At 33.8% G+C, this 20342-nt stretch overlaps 1 protein-coding gene across 1 annotated transcript; it reads right to left on the reverse strand.

Moving 5' to 3' along the window:
• Positions 1-7109: 7109 nt before the first annotated feature.
• Positions 7110-19041, reverse strand: LOC140436148 (uncharacterized). Its single transcript, XM_072524856.1, has 3 exons — positions 18881-19041; positions 15603-15820; positions 7110-7482 (listed from the first exon to the last, which is right to left on the reverse strand). The coding sequence occupies exons 1-3, from the start codon at positions 18951-18953 to the stop codon at positions 7153-7155; spliced, it is 621 nt and encodes a 206-aa protein (XP_072380957.1). The 5' UTR covers positions 18954-19041; the 3' UTR covers positions 7110-7152.
• Positions 19042-20342: the final 1301 nt, after the last annotated feature.

The following is a 20342-nucleotide window of genomic DNA, read 5'->3' on the forward strand; positions in this document are numbered from 1 at the left end:
TAAAAAGAGTGCAGCATAAATTTTTGAGGTATTGTGCTTACCGTGTCCACACTACTATTGAACATCGTGATTATTCCTGTATCGAACAACAATTATCTTTACCCTCACTCAAAAACCGTGGTGATATGTCAGGAGCTATAATTATATTTATAAGATCATACATGAATTTATTGATTGTCCAAACCTGTTAAGCCAGATTAACTTTAATGTTCTCCATCAAGTTCTACGTTACCACAATGTTTTGAATATTCCTTTCCACAGAACAACCTATGGTATTCACAATCCATTGGATAGATACATGGGGCTATTAAATGTTCTCGATTTTGATATTTTCAATATAACTTTAACTTAGTTAAAAAGATCTCTTGCTTTGTGATATTTATATTGGGATTGTTGAATTTTTTCTTGTTATATTTTGTTTGTTTTTTTAGTATGTAAGATTTTTAGTCACATTTTTTTTAAGTTTTTAATATTGATTTTATATTTTAAGAAATTTCAAGTTTTGAATCCTAACTGTGATATTGTATATTGTAATTTAAGCTGTTAATGGGGTTATACCGTATATTAAATAAATAAATAAATAAATTACGATGTTCACTTTTTAGACTTCCAACGTTGCATATTTTTCTATATAGACTTTTCATTGTTACAAATCATCTATCATTCGTTGTGAATAACAACAGAAAAATAGTATTTATATTAACAAAATTAATATATTCAATACTTTTGATTTCCGTATTTAGACGCTTTAAAATATTTCGAGAAGACTGCTGAACTGCATAACAAACTAAAACAAACCAAAGAACTAGCTAAAATTGCAGAGAAAGCAGAAACGGCCAAACTAAATGTAACTAAGGAACCCGAAAAATTGATTTTTCAAGGCAAGTTCAAGAAAAAGGATAAGACTGTAAATAAATCTGGAAAAGTTGATGGTCAACATGTAGAAGGATTGGTCAAAGTAGAGATTAAAAAAAAAGAAGAAAAGTAAAGAAGGGGCAGTTGAAAGTGCAGATCCGGATGATTTTATTCTGGGAAAACTGTTTCAGAAAAAAGGTAACTACATTTAAAATTCTTTAAGTTAAATTAGATGGTTGGTACTAAAGTACCAACTGAGTACCTGAATACTGCGCTGAGACTGAGGTTTGTTGAATGTTACGTCTGGTCGCAACTATTGTACGGGGTAGAAACATGGACATTAAAAGCGCAAATAGTTAAGAAACTTGAAGCCTTTAAATTTTGGATATACCGGAGAATGTTGAGAATTCCGTGGACTGCCAGGGTCACCAATGAGCAAGTGCTGAGAAGGATAGGTCGAGACAAAAAATTGTTAAGAACAATAAAATTACGCAAGACTGCATACCTTGGACACATACTGAGGAATGATAAGTATAGTCTTCTGCAGGTCATCATGCAGGGTAGAGTCGATGACAAAAAGGGAATAGGTAGAAAGAGGAAGTCATGGCTGCGAAATATTCGAGACTGGACAAACATGACTGTAGACGAATTATTCCACGTTGCAAAAGAGAAACTTTTAAAAATGTGGTCGCCAACCTCCGTTAATGGGGACGGCATAGAAAGAAGAAGGTACTAAAGTGTATTATGTAGCATGCACCTACGAGGCCCTTCTCGTATCAGTTGGCCCACCTATGGAATTTGCAGTTTAAGTCGATTACCATAAACAAATTATACTCTGCATGATTTTATAAGTTGCCATATTAATTAATATGGCATTTTTATTATTATTTATTAAAAACATTACCCCTATGGTTTTTTTATTTATTTTCAACAATAAAAAAAATTCACCAAACCCTGGCTATGCATTCACTTATATCAACATACGTTGATTTTTTCAGAATTACGTTAAATCCAGAGGTAGCTATGGAAAAATGACATCAAAACAATAATATTGTCAGTTAATGTCAAATTTATTTTGTAGTATTGTAAAGTTTTTTGCCCTTTATGGTTTGTACAATGGCTCGAGGTAAAGTTATCGAAACAGATCGAAGGGCATTAAGACGCATTATATCGACGCAAAATCGACGAGCAAATTATATGGAGTTCAGCGTTTTATGGAGTGACGCTATTGCAAGACAGATTTCTAGATCAATATGTCACCGAGGGGCCCACAAATTAGGATTTGATACTTACAAAGTAAGTTTTATAGTTAAAAAAATTAGTACGAATTGTTTTTAATAAATTTCATTTCATTCAAGGAAAAGCCACTTTTAAAATTACAACAAAAGAAAAATAGACTAAGATGGTATTCAATACAATGGAGTGATGAGTCCAGATTTGAAGTGTGTGTTGGAGACAGTAGGAGTCGCGTCATTCGCAGGAAAAATGAAGGTTTCCATCCCGACTGTCTGAAGAGAAAAGTCAAATTTCGTGTATCTGTCATGATCTGGGGCTTCATGTCATCTAGAGGTATGAGAAAGTTACATTATCGCCAATAGCTCAATTCCGGCTTTACGATTGTTCAAATTGCAACCATAATTGCAGCCAATGGTATTGCCCGAAATTAAAGCTCAATTCCGGGTTTACGATTGGTCTAATTGCAACCATAATTGCAGCCAATGGTATTGCCCGAAATAGAGCATTGGCTGTTGTGCAAGATCCAATGGCAGAGCGCCATGGAGCACTTGACCTACTTAATTTCATATAAGTATAGGTGCACAACGGCCAAAAATTCGTTCTGGTCTGGACAAGGATCCGCAGAACCAGCCTTCTTGGCATTAGAGACCTTCTGGTTGATTTAGTTTCCAGAAACTCTGCTCTTTTTATTGCTGTCCTAACCGCTGTCCTTTTATTTCAGGATTTTTCCAAGTTCTCTAGCGAGACAGTCTAATTTATATTTAAATTCTATTTATTTCAGCTTTTTCGACTTGAAATATTTCGAATTAAATCGTATTTTCGACTTAGTACGATTTCATATTTTTCTTATATTTTCAGAGTATTTTCGACTTAGAAGAAATTTTGGTAAGATATTTATTTCTGATTTAATAACTTAACTTAACTTAACTAATTTGAATTATTTGGTTATTTCTTTCAGGATTCTTCTAAGTTCTTAAACGAATTTAGAATAGTTTCTTATTTGATTTATTCGATATTTTCAGGGAATTTTAACTTAGCATAATTTCGTAAATTATTGTTATTTTAATTTCTCTTTCAGATTTTTTTTAAGTTCATAAACGAACTTTATTTGGTATTTTTCGACGAATTTAGACTATTTTTGTATAATTTTGTAAAATTATTTCTCTTTCAGATTCTCTAAGTTCCTGAACGGGACTTAGAAGAAATTTATAATATTTTTATAATATTTCTTTCAGCGACTTTCTGTCAAATTATTTCTTTTCCTTTAGGGACTTTGAAATATTTTCGGATGTAACATAACTTAATTAAATAAAATAATTTTAGGTCCCATCGACTTAGGAAATTTTCGATAGTCGAAAATTTTCAATAACTTGCTTTGTGTTGATATTTCGTTAAATGTGTTTGTTGATTCGTCTTGAAGTCACCACGACGAACACTTCTATCACATTTTGGACAAAATCGACTTAGTAGAAATTTCACCTTTTTTCGAAATTTTTGTGACTTTTGGGAAAATTTTCACTTTTTTTAATTTTTACTTTTTTTGTATTAATTAGTCTTAGGTGTGATAACTAATAACTTTCACTTACAGATTCTTAGTTCTAAGACTAATTAACACTTTATTTGCAGAATCTTAGTTTTAGTAAACATTTATTTGCATTTATTTAAAAAGGTATTTTCCCTCTAGCCTGTGGGCATATACGACCTATATGTCCACGGACCGTGACCCTTACCTGCTCCGGTCCATTTCACCTATGAATAGTGCGACTGGACCACCTTCCCTCATTCCCGAGGGTTCAGGCCAGCGACAACATCTTATCGATGGGATTGTAAATACGGACAAATATTTGAATATTTTAGAAGAATCTCTTTTACCGATACGAAACAGCGTCTAACATCAGCGAAAGATTTTGTCTTCCAACAGGACGCCGCAGGTTGTCATACCTCACGAAAGAGTTTAAAATGGATTGAAGACCATGTCATACTACTTCTGGAATGAATTTCTAACAGTCCCGACTTTTTCCGATAGAGACTTTGTGGCGCGAAATGAAAAAAGCTTTGAGAAAACATCCTGCCAGGTCCGTCAACGAATTGAAGCCAAAATTGCAAGAAACATAGGATTCGTTTACATTCAAATTTTGTGAAAACTTGGTAAAAACTATGCCTCATAGAATTGTGGATGTCATTACAAATGAAAGGGATATAACCCTTACATTTTTGTAAAGTGGTAAACTTTCATATCATAAACTTTTTTTTTGTTAATATTACATAATCTACCTATAAAAAAAATACTAAAAATAAAACAAGAACAAAATTTAACAATACCAATGTAAATGTATATATATATACCTATATATATATATATATATATATATATATATATATATATATATATATATATATATATACATTTACATTGGTATTGTTGTAACACTGCCGTGCTACAATGATATATACAAGGCCAGAATCGCTCGTTGTCGAAGAGTGTTGGGCGGGGTTTTCATAAACATATAGAAACTATATCGTATTTTAAATCCAAGCACAATTAGATAATATGAAATTATAATTTATTATTGGACGCCACCCCTGGTTTATCCTCGAAGGGGACGAGAAAAAAAAATTAAGATTTATCGAAAGTTTACAAGAAAACTATTCTTTATTATTTCTTAGTAATGAACACAAAGAAAACATTAAAAGTTACATCATCCCAAAGGGATACCAAAATATTATTTTATGTTAACATTATCATAAACAAAAAATCTTTGTATCGTATTAAATTAAGAATTAGTTATAAAGAAAATGAATATATATATATATATATATATATATATATATATATATATATATATATATATATATATATATATATATATTAACCTCAAATTTCGAAATTTGTTTACATTGAAAATAATATAGTTATTTCATGTTTTTGAGTTCATAATCATTTCCGTTGTCTTGAAAGTAGGTATAATAAAAATTGGTACAACCTTAATCTGCTCTGTTTCTTTTCTTATTTAATCAGTCACCAAATAAACCATTGATTCGGCTACATCCGATATCAATCCACCACCATCCTAGATATGAGGGGTTAGGTATTCCATAAAAAGATACCGCTACTGGGCCATGATCTGGAATAACTCCATACCAATATTATCTTGCGACAAGTATTAGAAATAAGTCAGCATTATAGCCTCTCCAATAAGGGTCTAAAAAAATAAATATCTATCTGAAATATGGACAAGAAAAGGATTTATTAGCTCACCTCTAAATTGAGACCCACTTTGGAAACACGTCTTAACGGTTGGACGGTCTTAACAGAAAAGAGCGAAGCGCTATCATGGCGCCTGATTCTGGGCGTGAGTGACAAGTTGATGAATAGGCTCATCTACCGGATATATTTGGGAATTACAGAAGAATCCTTGAGTCGGCTACAGGTAGGTACTTGACAGATAGATGGGGTTAGAAGTTTTATTTAAAAAAAATAATCGAAATTTATAATGATTTTCTTTTAAATCTTTTGAAACGGTTACATTGTTAAATTTTGTTCAATCACAAAGCAAGAGATCTTTTTAACTGAGTATATAAATAGAGCTCCTGACGTATCATGACAGTACTTGAGTGAGGGTAGAGATAATTGTTGTACGATACGATAATAATCATGATTTTCAATAGTAGTGTGGACATGGTAATCACAATATCTCAAAAATGTATGCTGGACACTTTCTATTTTATCAATATTATTCTGAAGATAGGGTGAACAAATAACTGAACAGTATTAAAAAATATGTAGGTAGAACTAAGGAAAAATATACTAATCTTGTTGAATTAATGGAAAAATACTTTTTTTCAATTCCTAGTAACGAAACCAAGAAGTTTAGATGCCTTTCTTGAAATAGAGTTCATGTGGCAACAGAAAGTACCTAAGTTTCTCATCAAAAATTACACCCAAATCCCGAATAGAAGAAACATAATTCAGAGACTGATTATTAAGAGCAAAGCTTGTTTCAATTATATTAACTTTACGAGAAAAACGTATAAAACACCATTTTTTACATTTAAGTGGAGTTTGTTCTGACTGCACCAATTTTGTATTCTAATTCATCTTGCAAGAATGCTTGATCTTTTAAGCTATCTATAACTTTCTAAAATTTCAAGTCATCCGCCAACATTAGACATTTGCTAGTTAGGAAACAGGAAGTAATATCGTTAACTACGATATTAAAAAGAAGTGGAGAAGAATGGCCTCCTTGAGGAACTCCAGATGTTAGTGAGATACTGTCAGACTGATGACAACCTATCTTGACTCTTTAACTTCTACCAGATGTAGAGTTTTTAATCCATTCAACAAACCTGATATGAAAGCCTAGATTAATTAATTTTAATGTTTACGGTCTTCCATTTGAGATAATATATCAGATTGATAGCAAACCAAGTTTGTTGCAGTGAAACAGTGTTTTTTTGCTATGAAAACGATGTTGTCATTGAGATATTAAGCCTTTACATTTAAGGGCCAAAGGTGATTGATGTAAATTATGGATGTGCTGTGAACATGTGAACTACCAATAAAAAGTTATGATACAAAAACAAAACTACGATCGGTTATGTTTTTTACTTATGTTATCTTTATTCACAGATCAAAAATAAATTAATTTTACTACCCTATAATTTGGGCATTGTTGAACATTTTCTCTACACAGGTAAACACTAGTGTACTAATGATCTTTTTACATTTATCTGACTTTCTTTCCTAATTATATTAAGTAGATTTGTTAACTAACTTGGTTTTGTTACCCTAATATTGTTCAAGATACCTCAGCGATATCACAGTATCTAACTATTACCTCTTACCTACTTACACCTATTTTTTAGTTATTTTTTATTATTTTTTGTCGCGCTTGCTCAATTCTCTCATTTGTCACTTTGATCATAGTTTTTGTTATTATATTCGCCAGTTAAGTTTTGACATCAACTGCAGGCTGAATATATCCATAGTCTCAATAGTAAAAAATACTGTGACTAAATAATTTTAAGACTGGTTTTATTTATAAACAAGTACCTACACTATTAATTCTTAAACATGAGCACATCATAAACGCCTGCATATTGAACTCTGATATGATCGTATTTATAAGGATCTGAAATGTTTATATATGGATATGCAGGTATATCATTCCACTGCCAATTAATATGGCTATTAAAAATTTTGCCCACCCAGTTCCTGTTATCGAAATTTGGTCTACCAATGTAAACGGAGGTGTTACAGGGCCATCTAAATGTTTCCCATCCTGCACGTACAGGTCGATGATCATCTGAATTAAATAACTTCGTAAAATTTATAGCTGCAACATTTTTCCAATACAGGGTATCTGTATAATCGTTTTTACCAACCAGTATCTAAAAGTTAAAAAAAAACTAAAATATGTTTACCAATTGAATCTAAGTAAATAATATATATATATATATACAATTTTCTATCGAAAGTCTTATTTTTTCCCAATTTTACACATTAACCTCATTAAAAATGTTCACCCTTCAATGTGCTAAAATGATATGTATAAATATCTCGAAGGAAAGTAAGCTCGGAAAGTTGACCTTAAGCAAATGAAAATCTAGTTCACTTGAGAATTTATACGAAGGATAACACATTTGCTCCGTTCACATCTTAACAGTAACAAATTTGTTTAAGGCACTAAAACGTTCCGCGCTTAGCTATTGATTTGGTATTGGTAAGTGAAATAAAACAGATATAGAAAATCTGCAGCGGAAAGTTCGAACACCTCATACAGCATCATCTTCGTCATAATAAAGTAGGAAGAATGACATTACCGAGGTAGTAAGAGGTCTTATGGATCTCTCTCTCTCTCTCTCTCTCTCTCTTCAATCCTGACCCACTGAAGGGAATTTGTGGTCATCGTGATGTCGTCTAGTATCCGTCTCCAAAGATCTCTTTCTCTGGTCATTTCTTTTAACTTATGCATAGGTCTTTTACATACTCCTGTAATTTAGTCGATCCATCGTGTTGGGAATCTTTCTCGTGATCTTCGGCCTTCTACCTTTCCTTGTAAGTCTTTCCATGTTTTCTGTGTCTGCTCCCAAAATATGTCCAAAGTATTTTAATTGTTGGAGATGGACTTTGCCGGATAGCCGTTTGCTGACTTTTAGCTCATTTAAAATTGAAATATTTGTCCTGTGGATATAGATATATAGTCCAGTTTGCTAATTTAGGAACTTATTTTCAGATGCAGGCTGAGATATCCACTTTACATTGCGCGATTTTCGCAGTAGATGACATAACGCCACTTAAAACGAGAAAACAAGAAATGCGCATAAACCACCTCTACGGACGAGAAAATGCGCACCTGGGTGGGTAAACCTCTGCATGAAAAAACTATGTCGACAATATAAAGTCGAAGTATTGACTGAAATTATAACTCGGAAAGATGTTATCTGAAACAAAAGATTCCTTACTCGCCATTCAAGATCCGATTATACCAACCAAAAATTACCTGTAGTATATTGACATGGACCCTCAGGTTCACAACGACAAATGCCGATATGGATGTCAAGCACAAGAAACCATCCAACGTCTTAACGGCAGCGTTTGACGGGCATTTGCTGCAACCGAATAAAAAAAACAGCGTGATTCAGTAGGAAATATCATTTATCAAAACATAGCTAACAAACTTCTCCAAATTAACCATCTCCCATATTCAATACGTTCCTCAAATTATGCTTGAAAATTACATCTACAAGCCATATTGGGGTCGCACTGTGCTCAGAGACCAACCAGTGCTATATAATAGACCAACATAATAGACCAGATCTCATCTCATAGTTAATAAATTAAAAAAGATCGCCAAGTACAGAGATTTAGAAATAAAATTAGACAATCGAGAATGAAAAGTACCCAGACCATATCTGTTATTTTTTTTTTCCTACTGGTGTTATTCTGAAAAACCTCTTAGAAAACATAAAAGTCATCTTTATAAGACCATGAAGAAAGTTGTACAACTCTTGACGTCCAGATGTGTACGAAAATTTTTGGGAGATACTGCAGCATACCATGTCACCTAGGGCTCGATAACATGGAAATAGTCCCACCAAAAGCTCAATCATTTTAATACCGTAGGTATTTGTAAAGTAGTAGTAGTAGTAGAAAAGAAGTAAATTTTCCCCTCAGAGAGGGTGAGAGCTATGTGCCTTAAATATTTACAGTAATAAAAAGAAAGTACTACTTTACGACGATACATAATTTATATTTTAGTATAACAACCTTATAAGCACGCACACACATACACATATTTTCCTCCGTCTAGTCTCCTACTCAATGAGTTTACTGACTTTATGAATCGACTGACTGAGGATGCGAAACAGCATTTTCCCGTAGCACTATCCGGGGACTTCAACACCTGGGCAGTGGATTAGGGCAGCAAGAAAACTAATGCAAGGCAACGCTAGACGTTGTCTTGCTTAACAGTGGTACACCTACATTTACTAGAGAAGGAGTAAGTTCCACTGTGGATCTCACTTTTATCAGTACCTGCCTCGTTAAGGGAAACTGTTCTTGGAAAGTATTGGATACTTTCACAGCCAGTGAGCATAATGCGTTACTATGGGAAGTATTTATTAAACAGGTGAAATCTTTGGATCCAGTTGCCTTCACAGTACCTCTAGATGGCGACCCAATCGCCGCTGGAGACGCTAAAAATATGACCGAGAAACTGATAAAAAGAGCCGTAGAGCCCAAATATGCCCCGAAAACGCGGCACAAGCTAACGTTTAGTGGTACACTGGTGGAATGGCCACAAAAGTGCTCTACGTAAAAAATGTCTAAAAACCAGAAGAGCTTCTCAGCGTGGAGACGCTGGAGACAACAAAAACTTTACAGATCTAGTGACAGAGTACAAGAACGCTCACAGAAGACTAAATAAGGCATTTAAAGACAGCAAAAAGGCAATGCTGGATGGAACTTATCAATAATGTGGAGAATGATCAATGGGGCAGGCCATATAAGATGGTCAAGACTTACCTGAAAATCCATTAAATTCCGAGACCTGTATGCCCTTAGCTTCTATGGAAGATAGTTGCTACAGTATTCCCTCAACAAAACTTTCATCCAATCGAGGAGTGCGAGGCTGAAGAAATCCTGAAGATCACGGAAGATCAACTGATGGAAGCGTGTAATAGAATAGGAAATAATAAAGTTTCGAGTTTAGATAGAATGTCAAACATCGCTTTAAAAGTAGCCATCAAAAGTCCCCGGCAATGTTCCTGGGAGTTTACAATACATGCCTTAAGGAGGGTATTATCCCGCACATATAGAAGCAACAAAGATTGGTGCTTCTCCTAAAGGGAATGAAATCACCAGAGGAACTATCATCTTATCATCCGCACTGTATGCTGAATACAGCTGGCAAGATATTAGAACGGATAATCTATCAAATAATCAAAGCAGTAGTTAAACCGTTACTCAACAACAATCAGTATGGTTTTCAAAAAAGACACTCAACACTCGAAGGGATTGATCTTGTCGTTAAGACAGCCAAGAAGGCAATCTCAGGGAGTAGATGGAAGAGGGGTACGAAGAAGTATTGTCTGGTGGCCACATTGGACATTAAAAATGCTTTTAAATTCCGCCAACGGGAATTCCATTATGCGAGCTTTAACCGAAATGAGGGTACCGGCATATCTAAGGGGGATAGTGACTAACTACTTCACTGATCGACTTTTGAAGTCTGACATAAAGTCTGGCCTGAAGGAATATAAAATCACTAGAGGAGTTCCACAGGGCTCTGTCCTAGATCCTATTTGTGAAATATTATGTATAATGGGTTGCTATAACTAGAATTACCAAGAGAAGCTAGGCTCGTGGCTTACGTCGATGACGTGGCTTTGGTGATCGTCGAAAAGCACCTTAAGGAAATAAATCTCACGTTCGACATTATCTTCGAGAGAATCGGCCAGTGGATGAACCCAGTTAATTTAAATCTGGCGAAGCACAAAACGGAGGCGATGCTTATTACTAGTCGTAAACAGGTGGAAACCGTAACACTGAGCATTGAAGAACATGAAGTCACATTACAACTATTTCCTCGGTATTTGGAAGTGCTGATTAATACCAGACTCAGCTTTAAGCAGCAAGTAAGGTACGTCAGTGCTAAAGCATAAGTAGTAAGAGTAGCCTTGTCCCGGCTAATACCGAATGTCGGTGGCCCAAAACAAAACAGAAGGACGTTATTGTCGTCAGTGGTCACGTCAGTATTAACATACACTCTCGGAACCCAGGAATTACGGAGAAAGGTCGCATCAGTATATCGTCTGAGCGCTTTAAGAGTTGCCAGGGCATTGCGCACAGTATCTGAGGATGCAGTATACATCATAGCCGACATGCTACCCAGTGGGGTGCTAGCTGAAAATAGGAAGACCTTTTATCGGCAAAGGAAGTACTATCTGACGCAGATCCTCTCAGGACATGGCTGTTTTCGAGCATATGGCTGTGAACATGACGATTCTCCAGAGTACCCATCCTGCCTCGGAGTCAGTGATGATGCGGAACACGTGTTCTTCGCGTGTTCGTCCCTGCTTCAACCTCCTGCACAATACTTTAGAAGCAGTTATCAAACAGAAAGTTTGACCAGAGACCATAGTAGAAAAAATGCTTTCATCGAAGGTAACTTAGGATGTAATCAGCATATTCGCGATGGAAGTCTTCCAGGATCTTCGCCGCATTGAAAAGAGACGAGCTGAAAAGAGAGACGCTTAGAAGGATAGAAGCAATGACTTCAACGGCTTGAAGGAAGAGCAATAGCCTAATCCTCCCGCTTGAAGTAGTACCTTACGGTAGTACTGTGGGGGTAACAAAGGCAGAAAAGGGGACGGGTTGTAGTCGGTATTGTAGTGTAATATACGAGTCCGACATACCAGGCAGTACATCTAGTCCTTATGAGATGTAAAAGTATTTCCAACCCCAAAAAAAAAAAACACACACACACACACACACACAATTGTATATGAATTAATGATCTCATTAACCATGATCAGGTTTTAACTTTTTACGGCTAAACTATGGAGTTTATTACGGCTATCTATGAAATTACTTAAAAACGACACTATACTAGAAAAACTTTAATATGTCATTTACATTTTTATTACCTTGGTAACCTAATCCACAGCCATTTAAATATTACCATTTCTCCTAATAAAAATGTAAATATTTCGAAAATTATTAACTTTAGAACTATGAGGCCTTATAGAAACTCATATTTTTAAAAAATTATTTAAAAATAGTTTATTATACTTACAAGGTATTCAATTTTAAAAAACATAACTTTGATTAATTTCGTTTTTCTGACTGATCCTGTATAATCAAAAAAAAATTTATAGTAGATAAGTCTTAGACATACATCACTTTTGTTTTAAAAAATTTTTATCTACCATGCGGTCCATATGTATGGAATAAATTCATTTTGGGAGTTATTATGTACTATCTGAAAAAAAACTGAAACAGGTCGATTTTTATTCTTAAATTGACAATTTACAGTATAAAAATATTATCCCATTCCAACACCCCCCTTTGAATTATAAGTACCCCCTCAAAAATTTTAAATAACAAAGGGGGTCGTGTGATACCTTATTAGAAAGGGATTTTAGTCCTCTGTTCGGAAATATAAAGTTTTTTAAGTTTGGTGCAATCATATCTGAGGAAATTGATTTTTAAGATGTAAAATTTTGATAATGTCTCTATCACAAAACTAGGTTAAATGAAGATAATAATGTCACATAATATTTAGAATGTATTTTTCAATGTAATTTTCAATTAAATTAAATGTTCAAAATAACCACTATTCACTTCTCGCACAAAGTAATCTAGAAGAGTCAAATCGGGGATCTAGCCGGCCATTCGATCGTTCCACGTCTTCCAATCAACCTATTGGGAAAAACCTCGTTTAAATAATTTCTAACTATACGTGCAAAATGCGGAAGAGCTCTGTCTTGTTGGTATTAAATAGATCGATCTATCTCATTTGGATGATTGACATCAGGGAAAAATCTTCGTAATGTAGGCACTAAAAAGTTAATCAAAAAATCTAGATAAACCTCACCATCAACTGTGCCCTCAAAAAAATAAGGACCAATAATTTTATTGTTAATGATACCAGCACAAATGTTAATTTTTTAGGATATTGCGTGAGTCTCACACACCCAGTGAGGATTTTCTCTGAGTTTGTTAACCGTTCCGTTTAAATGAAACGTCGCTTCATCAGAAAAAACTATTTTGTTTATGAACTGAAAATCTGCGTTCAGTCTGCCCATCATCATTTCACAGAATTTTTGCCTTCTATCGGGATCATCTTCATTTAACTCCTGAACCAACTGAACTTTGTAAGGGTGGTATTTTTCTTTATGCAAAACTCTCAAAATAGATGATTTACTTACATCATTGACGGCGACCAGTTTTCGAGTTGTCTTATGCGGATTTTCCTCAATCTCTAGAAATACATCTAACTTTTTTTCATCAGTAAATTTAACATTTCTACCTGGTTTTTCAATATTTTTTACATGTCCAGTATAACGAAACTTCTTTTCAATTTTTCTAACTGTAGACTGCGAGACTTGTTGACCGGGGTATTTATTATTAAACATTTCACAAACCTCCTTTTGAGTTCTTGTTTTATTACCAAAACCAATCATAATTAAAATGACTACTCTTTTAGTCTCGGACAAATGAGCCATAATTAAATTTAATACGCGCACAAATATTATACTGACGTCTTTTAGTAACTTTAATTACCTAAATGACAGCAGCCTACAAGATTCATATCAATTGTTTATTTGGCTTTTTGACTAATATTTTATTAGCTTCAAAGTATCTTCCCTAATGTTTAGCAGAACAGATACGAAAATACCTGATTATTTCTAAAGTATATTTTAATAGACCAGACAATATTGCTGATTTAAAAGTTAGGATAACGGAAAAAACTAACAAAATAACCCCCGAGGTCATACAAAATGTTGTTCGAAAATTCCAAAATCGCCTCGGTTATTGTTAAGAAGTGAATAATGGTGCATTAGTTGAACATTTAATTTAATTGTAAAAATCTATGATTGCACAAACTCAAAAAACTTTATATTGCTGAACAGAGGATTAAAATCCCTTTCTAACAAGGAGTCACACGACCCCCTTTGTTATTTAAAATTTTCGAGGAGGTGCTTATAATTCAAAGGGGGTACTGGAAGGGGATAATATTTTTATACTGTAAATTGTCAATTTAAGAATAAAAATCGACCTGTTTTAGGTTTTTTTCAGATAGTACATAATAACGATAAAAATGAATTTATTCCATACATATGGACCGCATAGTATATACTTCATAGTTTAGCCGTAAAAAAAGAAAACCAGAGGTTTGGCGCACCCTATATATACATATTTACATCATATATTTTATGTAGATCAAACAAACCGTAGAAACCATAATAGGATTTAGGAACATTCTATTTCTGTTCGCAATTTCGATTCAATTTAAGCACTAGGTCAACACTATATTCATACAGGTCACAAAAATGATTTTGAAAACTCCTGAACCATATCCCTCATCCGCTTTTATGAACAAGAATTATCCGAGAAGCCATAGCAATTTAAAAAAAGGCCAAATTGTCTTAATAAAAGAGATGACGGCATCCAGTTACCTTCGACATGGTGACCTGTCATAAAGAAAATATCGTCCGCTCCCTCCTTCAATCAAAATTCTGCCGTCAGAAATGTTCGCGCCAACACTCGCGCCAACACTCGCGCCAATCCCCGCACCAATATACACGCCAACCCCCACGCCAAGCTCCACCCAAACCACGTCCCCATCGACGGTATAAATGAACCGTCTGCTGTTCCCAGTAGCAGTAATGCATTAATTAGTGATCAGTGTAATAGTGTCTGGGGACTCGGGAGACTGAGACCTCGGAAGCTCTGAAGAAGACATTAGAGAGAATGTCGAAATAATAATAATAATCGACGCGGTTCAAGCCGGAAGCCTGTTGAGTTTAATAATAATTCTTTTAATAGTATTAATCTTAGCTTTACGTTTCAATGTTTTTACTTTTCGACCACTGTCGTAGGGGGGTCCGCGGATTTTTACCAAATTTTGAGTATATCATATCAAGGGTCAAAAATAGCTTTTTACCCTATATAACTCAGCTCAGTAGACTCACAGTAGCCCAGTAAACTCACAAGCTCTCATTTTTTTTTGTTATGATGTAAATTTTTGATAAAACCATTTACAATACCGAGGTGTCACTCGACACTGAAGAGTAGGCAGATTGAGACCTACTCTTCAGTACGTCACGAGTGAGGGGAGTAGGCAGATTGAGACCCCGAACTCGAACGTACCATATCCCTCTTGATAATGGCTCCAAAATGGGTCCCGAAACGTATAGTTTTAAATTCTTAACGCGGTTCTTACCGAGAATTTAGTAATTTTGTATACATGTATGTGATTATATTATAGAACGTTTCTAAGTACCTTAATATTATTACAATACTTAGTAATATTGAATTCCTGCAAACCATACACACATTCTTCTCCTTCCACAATGCTAGTTGGGATAAATCCTTCAGCTTTTTCATGTAGAAAATGAACTAATCCTATATAAATATTTTTATCGTCCTGAGTTTTTCCAATGTTGATTGCATTTTCGGGAATGGAATTTACATGATAATCGACCCATTCAACGACGTCATCTAAAATATATTGTATTATTAAATTTAACATATCATCGGCTTACTATCAAAACAAGCTAACTTCATTTTTCAAACTCCAATTTGAAATTTACTATTTTTACTGAGTATAAGCCACAATTTTACTTTCAAATAAATTTATTTGATGTTTGTGTTTCCACTTATTATCAAATTATTGGAAAAACTTAAAAAGTTAGCAAATTAATACATTTCAACAACATTCAAAACAACAGCCACATTGAGATCTATTTTATCTAAAACAAGACCTAACAATGAACAAGGAAAAACAAAGAATTGTATTTATAAAAACCGTGTGAAGGCGCAAATTTTTATTTAGGGAAATATTAAGACCATTAAGTGTTAGAATAAGTGAACATCAATCTAACATAAATCTTACCTCAAAGATAGAGAATTTGATAGATCATGAATATGTAAACATGCACGGAAAAATGAACATAGAGCTAAATGGAAAGATTCAAGTATACTCGTAGTCCAGAAACTACGATAATGGTAAGATGGTAAGATGGTTAAAAGAGGAAAATCAAAGAAGCGGCTCTAATTATGTTAACTGAAACCAATTGCAAAACAAATTCATCTGCAGAATGCAGTAGGATCTGTTTAATCTATACTCATATCAAAAAAGAGGAAATCGATAGAAAGAAAATACTACTATTAGTAAGTCAATAACATATCGAGGATACATCATATATGTTTTAAAATAACATACATAAAAATCGGAGTTTGGTGTTAATATTGAGAATTAACTAAATGTAAGACCAACAACAGGTGATTGAGTGAAACGGCACGATTTGGCAACCCTGCTAGCGAAAAAATAGAGGAGCTGCGGGCTTGCGACGTAAACGTTGTGAATCTAGAGATTCTAAAGTTTAGAGTTTGGTTATTATCTAACCTAACCTAACCTAACCTAACCTTCTTACCTATGGTTATTATGGAGAAGTAGCCTGAACAACGTGCATTTGCTGTAAAAGCTTATTACAAAAAATGGTGAAAGTTTTGTACGTGTACAACGAACGTTTTCCGCGCTCCAGTTCCATCTAACAAGGCAATTCAGACCGGGATTAGGAAATTTGAAAGTAGTGGTTCGACATCACAGAAAAGAGGTGGCAAGGCAATGTTAGAACTGCTGGCACACCACAGAATATTGAAGCGGTGCGAAACTCATTACACGCGAACCCTCGAAAATCCAGTGAGGTGAGCAGGTTTTGCACGCCTTTAACGTTCGAGATTTTCTCACCCGGCTAGGGTTTTGTGAATAAATGTTGGAGCGTATTGATTTGGATGAGTGATAAACCGCACTTTGATCTAAATTGGTATGTAAATAAACAAAATTTCCGCTATTGGTCTGACAATAATCCGCAGTAATTACACAAAAGACTCCTATACTCAGAAAAAGTAACCATGTGGTGTGCAATTTCTTCGTTAGGCATCATTGGATCTTATTTTTTTGAGGACGAGGATGGGCACGAAGTAACAGTAAACTCTGATCGCTACGTGCATAATTTAAATATTTTTTTCTTCCGGCAATCAAGAATTACAGACATGAACAGACGACCTTTCAACACGATAATGCAACATGTCACACATCACGAGTGTCAATGGATTTACAAAGACAATCTTTCCTCAAAAGTATTTCAAAATAACTTCCCAAGAAATATCGAGGCTTTGAAACAACGGATACACGAAGTAGTAAAAGAAATACCTCAAGAAATGTTAGTCAATGTCGTTAACAACTTTATACCACGGCTGCAAGAATGTGTCCGACAAAATAAAGGTCACTTTTCCAATATCATCTTCAAAAACTGAATATTTCTTCACGTAGTATACGTTTAGTAGTGTAGTATACGTTTCTTTTATTAAATTGAATAAAAAGATATTTTTTTAGTTTTCTTCTTTGTTTGATACCGTACCGTTTCATTGGATCACCCTGTACTTACCATCTCCGGTACGTTTTTTCCTGGTTTTATGCAATGATTACATGTGATTGTATGATTATGTATGTTATGATTTTTTCTGATGGGTTAAGTTTAGTTCGTAATAATTTCTTAATAAGTTCTAATAAGTCAAAGTTGATTTATGAATGAAATATCTTCCAATAAAGTCGTCTCAGGAACGCACCTCAACAATATTGACAATGTCATAAAGTACGTAATATACTTTAAAATGGATTATATATTTGTCAATATGAATGAGGTAAATAAAATTAAAGTATTGCAAGAATTTGCACAAGAAAATTTAGCTAACAACTGAAATATTCCAGATTTTAATGTTAATTGGTAAAATGTTACAGATATTACCAAAAAATATATTAGTTTAACTGATAAAATAGATTGATGTATTGCGTCAGTCATCTACTTTCCAAACAAAAATTAAAAACACGATTCTTAAGACCATCTGAAAAAAAAGTAATTTTTAAATCTAAAACTCTTCAATCTGCGCATATAGGTATTATAAGACTTCGCATTGGTTTACATGGTCCCATTTGGTAGACGATTTTATATAAATATGTAAATTATGTTTTTGCTTAATATGTAAATTATTATTTTAGAAAAATTATCCAAATAAACACAATTATTGATGATTCAGAAAATTATTCGTGATTCGCAAACAAAATACAAATAACACAACGAGCTATGAAAAATCTATGGTCATAATTTTAAGAGTCGGAGTCATAAATACAGACAAGTGAAGAAAAACCCAAATAACGGACGTTACTGAAACAGTCTATAAACTTAAGTGGCAGTGGGCAGGTATATTGTGACACATATAGACTTTGGCTTGATGTCATAGAGAAATCAAAAGAATTGTGGAAGATTTGTGACATGAGTGAAGTTTGAGAAAGAGTGAAAGAGGAATGGAGAGAGAGAGATTCGTGATTATTTTTTACTTGGCCAACTACGAAATTTTTTGCTGCTAACGGCACTACATCCACGTTATTTACCCTTAATGTTTTTCGTGTAAGGGTTTTAAGGAAAAGAAAACAATGAAAATATAACACAGTCAACTCAATGCATATCTATGTAAAGGAAATATAATATTACATACCCTGAAATCTTCTTCCAAAAACTAATTGTGCAGCAACAACTGCTAGGGTCAGAAATAATACTTTAAATATCATCTTGAATAAATATACGAGTATTTTACTCTTGGTTATTTATATATACTTTAATTATCATTAAAATCTTTTGACAGTAATCATTTTCAAGTGTGTGATATTAATAATATTAAGAATTAAACAGAAAAGATTATGATCTTATCAATGGTTCTCTATGAAGTTACAGTGTCTATACTGATATAACTAAATGAAAATAGTTCTTAAACCCCGATCCGTAATTATTATGTGAGGTTTAGCCACCACTATTAACACGTTGCATGCTAATCACGCCTATGAGCGTCAAGATATCGCTTCAGTCATATGCTGATGACGCACATGTGAGTTTTCAAGATACCTATGTTTTGTATTGTCTAGCATAAATACCCTTGTGTATAAAAGTTTACTTTTTGGAAAAGTTTGTAGAGAAAACTATCTGTTAACCTATTTATCAAGCAGTTCTCAAAAACATTTTTTACCTTTCCTTCTACTACCAATAGTTTCATAGTTCCCGTTCTTATGGCTGAAGTAATTTAGGTATTCTCGGTTTACTTTTTTTATTAGCCTGTCGTTTATATGAAGCTGTTCCAGAAGTGACAGGTTGGTCCTGTGTTTTGTCCAGAATACTTCCTCCACAAAAGCGCAGACCGACCACGGTATTTTTATATACATAATGACAAATACTCTGTCTATGTCCTTTATTATTTCTTTTTCTCCTTTTAGAATGTTTCCATTACCTTCTTCAATTTTACTTATATTTTTCTTTTTCTCATTTTAGAATGTTTCCATTACCTTCTTCAATTTCACTTGTGTTTCGGTAATTTCTTCTCGGGTACCGTATTGAATCAAATTATTTTCGATTTGCTTCGTAAATTGGGGTTAAAAAATAATATTGTTTCTGGTAGAATTATTCAAAAAAAAGCAGTAGAAATTTCAAGTGAACTAAGCATTGATATGAAGGCTTCTAGTTCTTCTAGGCTTGAGAAATTTTGAAAGCGACAAAATAGTTGCTTCAAATTTGTAATATGACAAAACAGCTGCTGAAAATTACATAGTGGTTTCTGATTGAAAGGAAAAACTGCTCAATTTATTGAAGCGATACTCACCGCTAGATATTTTAACGCAGATGAGTCGGGATTATTTTTATTTCGACGAAAGCATTATCTAACATAACTTATGCCCTAAGAGAAGAAATGAGCACTGCAAGTAAGGCTTCCAAAGATGGACTCACAATAATTCTGTTTTGCACCAAAACTATAAAAATAAAAAACAAAGAAAAGCCACCGTAATCAAAAAAGAAAATCTTTTCTCCAAGTACAAAAACTAATTCATAAAATTATTTAAATTTAGATTCTGTATTATCTTTATTTTGCCATATCAAATTTATTAAATTAATATATTTTCTAAATTTAAATT

The sequence above is a fragment of the Diabrotica undecimpunctata genome, chromosome 3 (genome assembly GCF_040954645.1).
Source record: "Diabrotica undecimpunctata isolate CICGRU chromosome 3, icDiaUnde3, whole genome shotgun sequence".
In the NCBI taxonomy this organism is placed as follows: Eukaryota; Metazoa; Arthropoda; class Insecta; order Coleoptera; family Chrysomelidae; genus Diabrotica; species Diabrotica undecimpunctata.

Coding starts and splice junctions, on each gene's coding strand:
- LOC140436148 (XM_072524856.1), bottom strand. CDS start 18,953: ATGATATTTAAAGTATTATTTCTGACCCTAGCAGTTGTTGCTGCACAA. Junction 15,821..18,880: donor TTTTGGAAGAAGATTTCAGG/GTATGTAATATT, acceptor AATATATTTTAG/ATGACGTCGTTGAATGGGTC. Junction 7,483..15,602: donor AGTATTGTAATAATATTAAG/GTACTTAGAAAC, acceptor TTTAACTTTTAG/ATACTGGTTGGTAAAAACGA.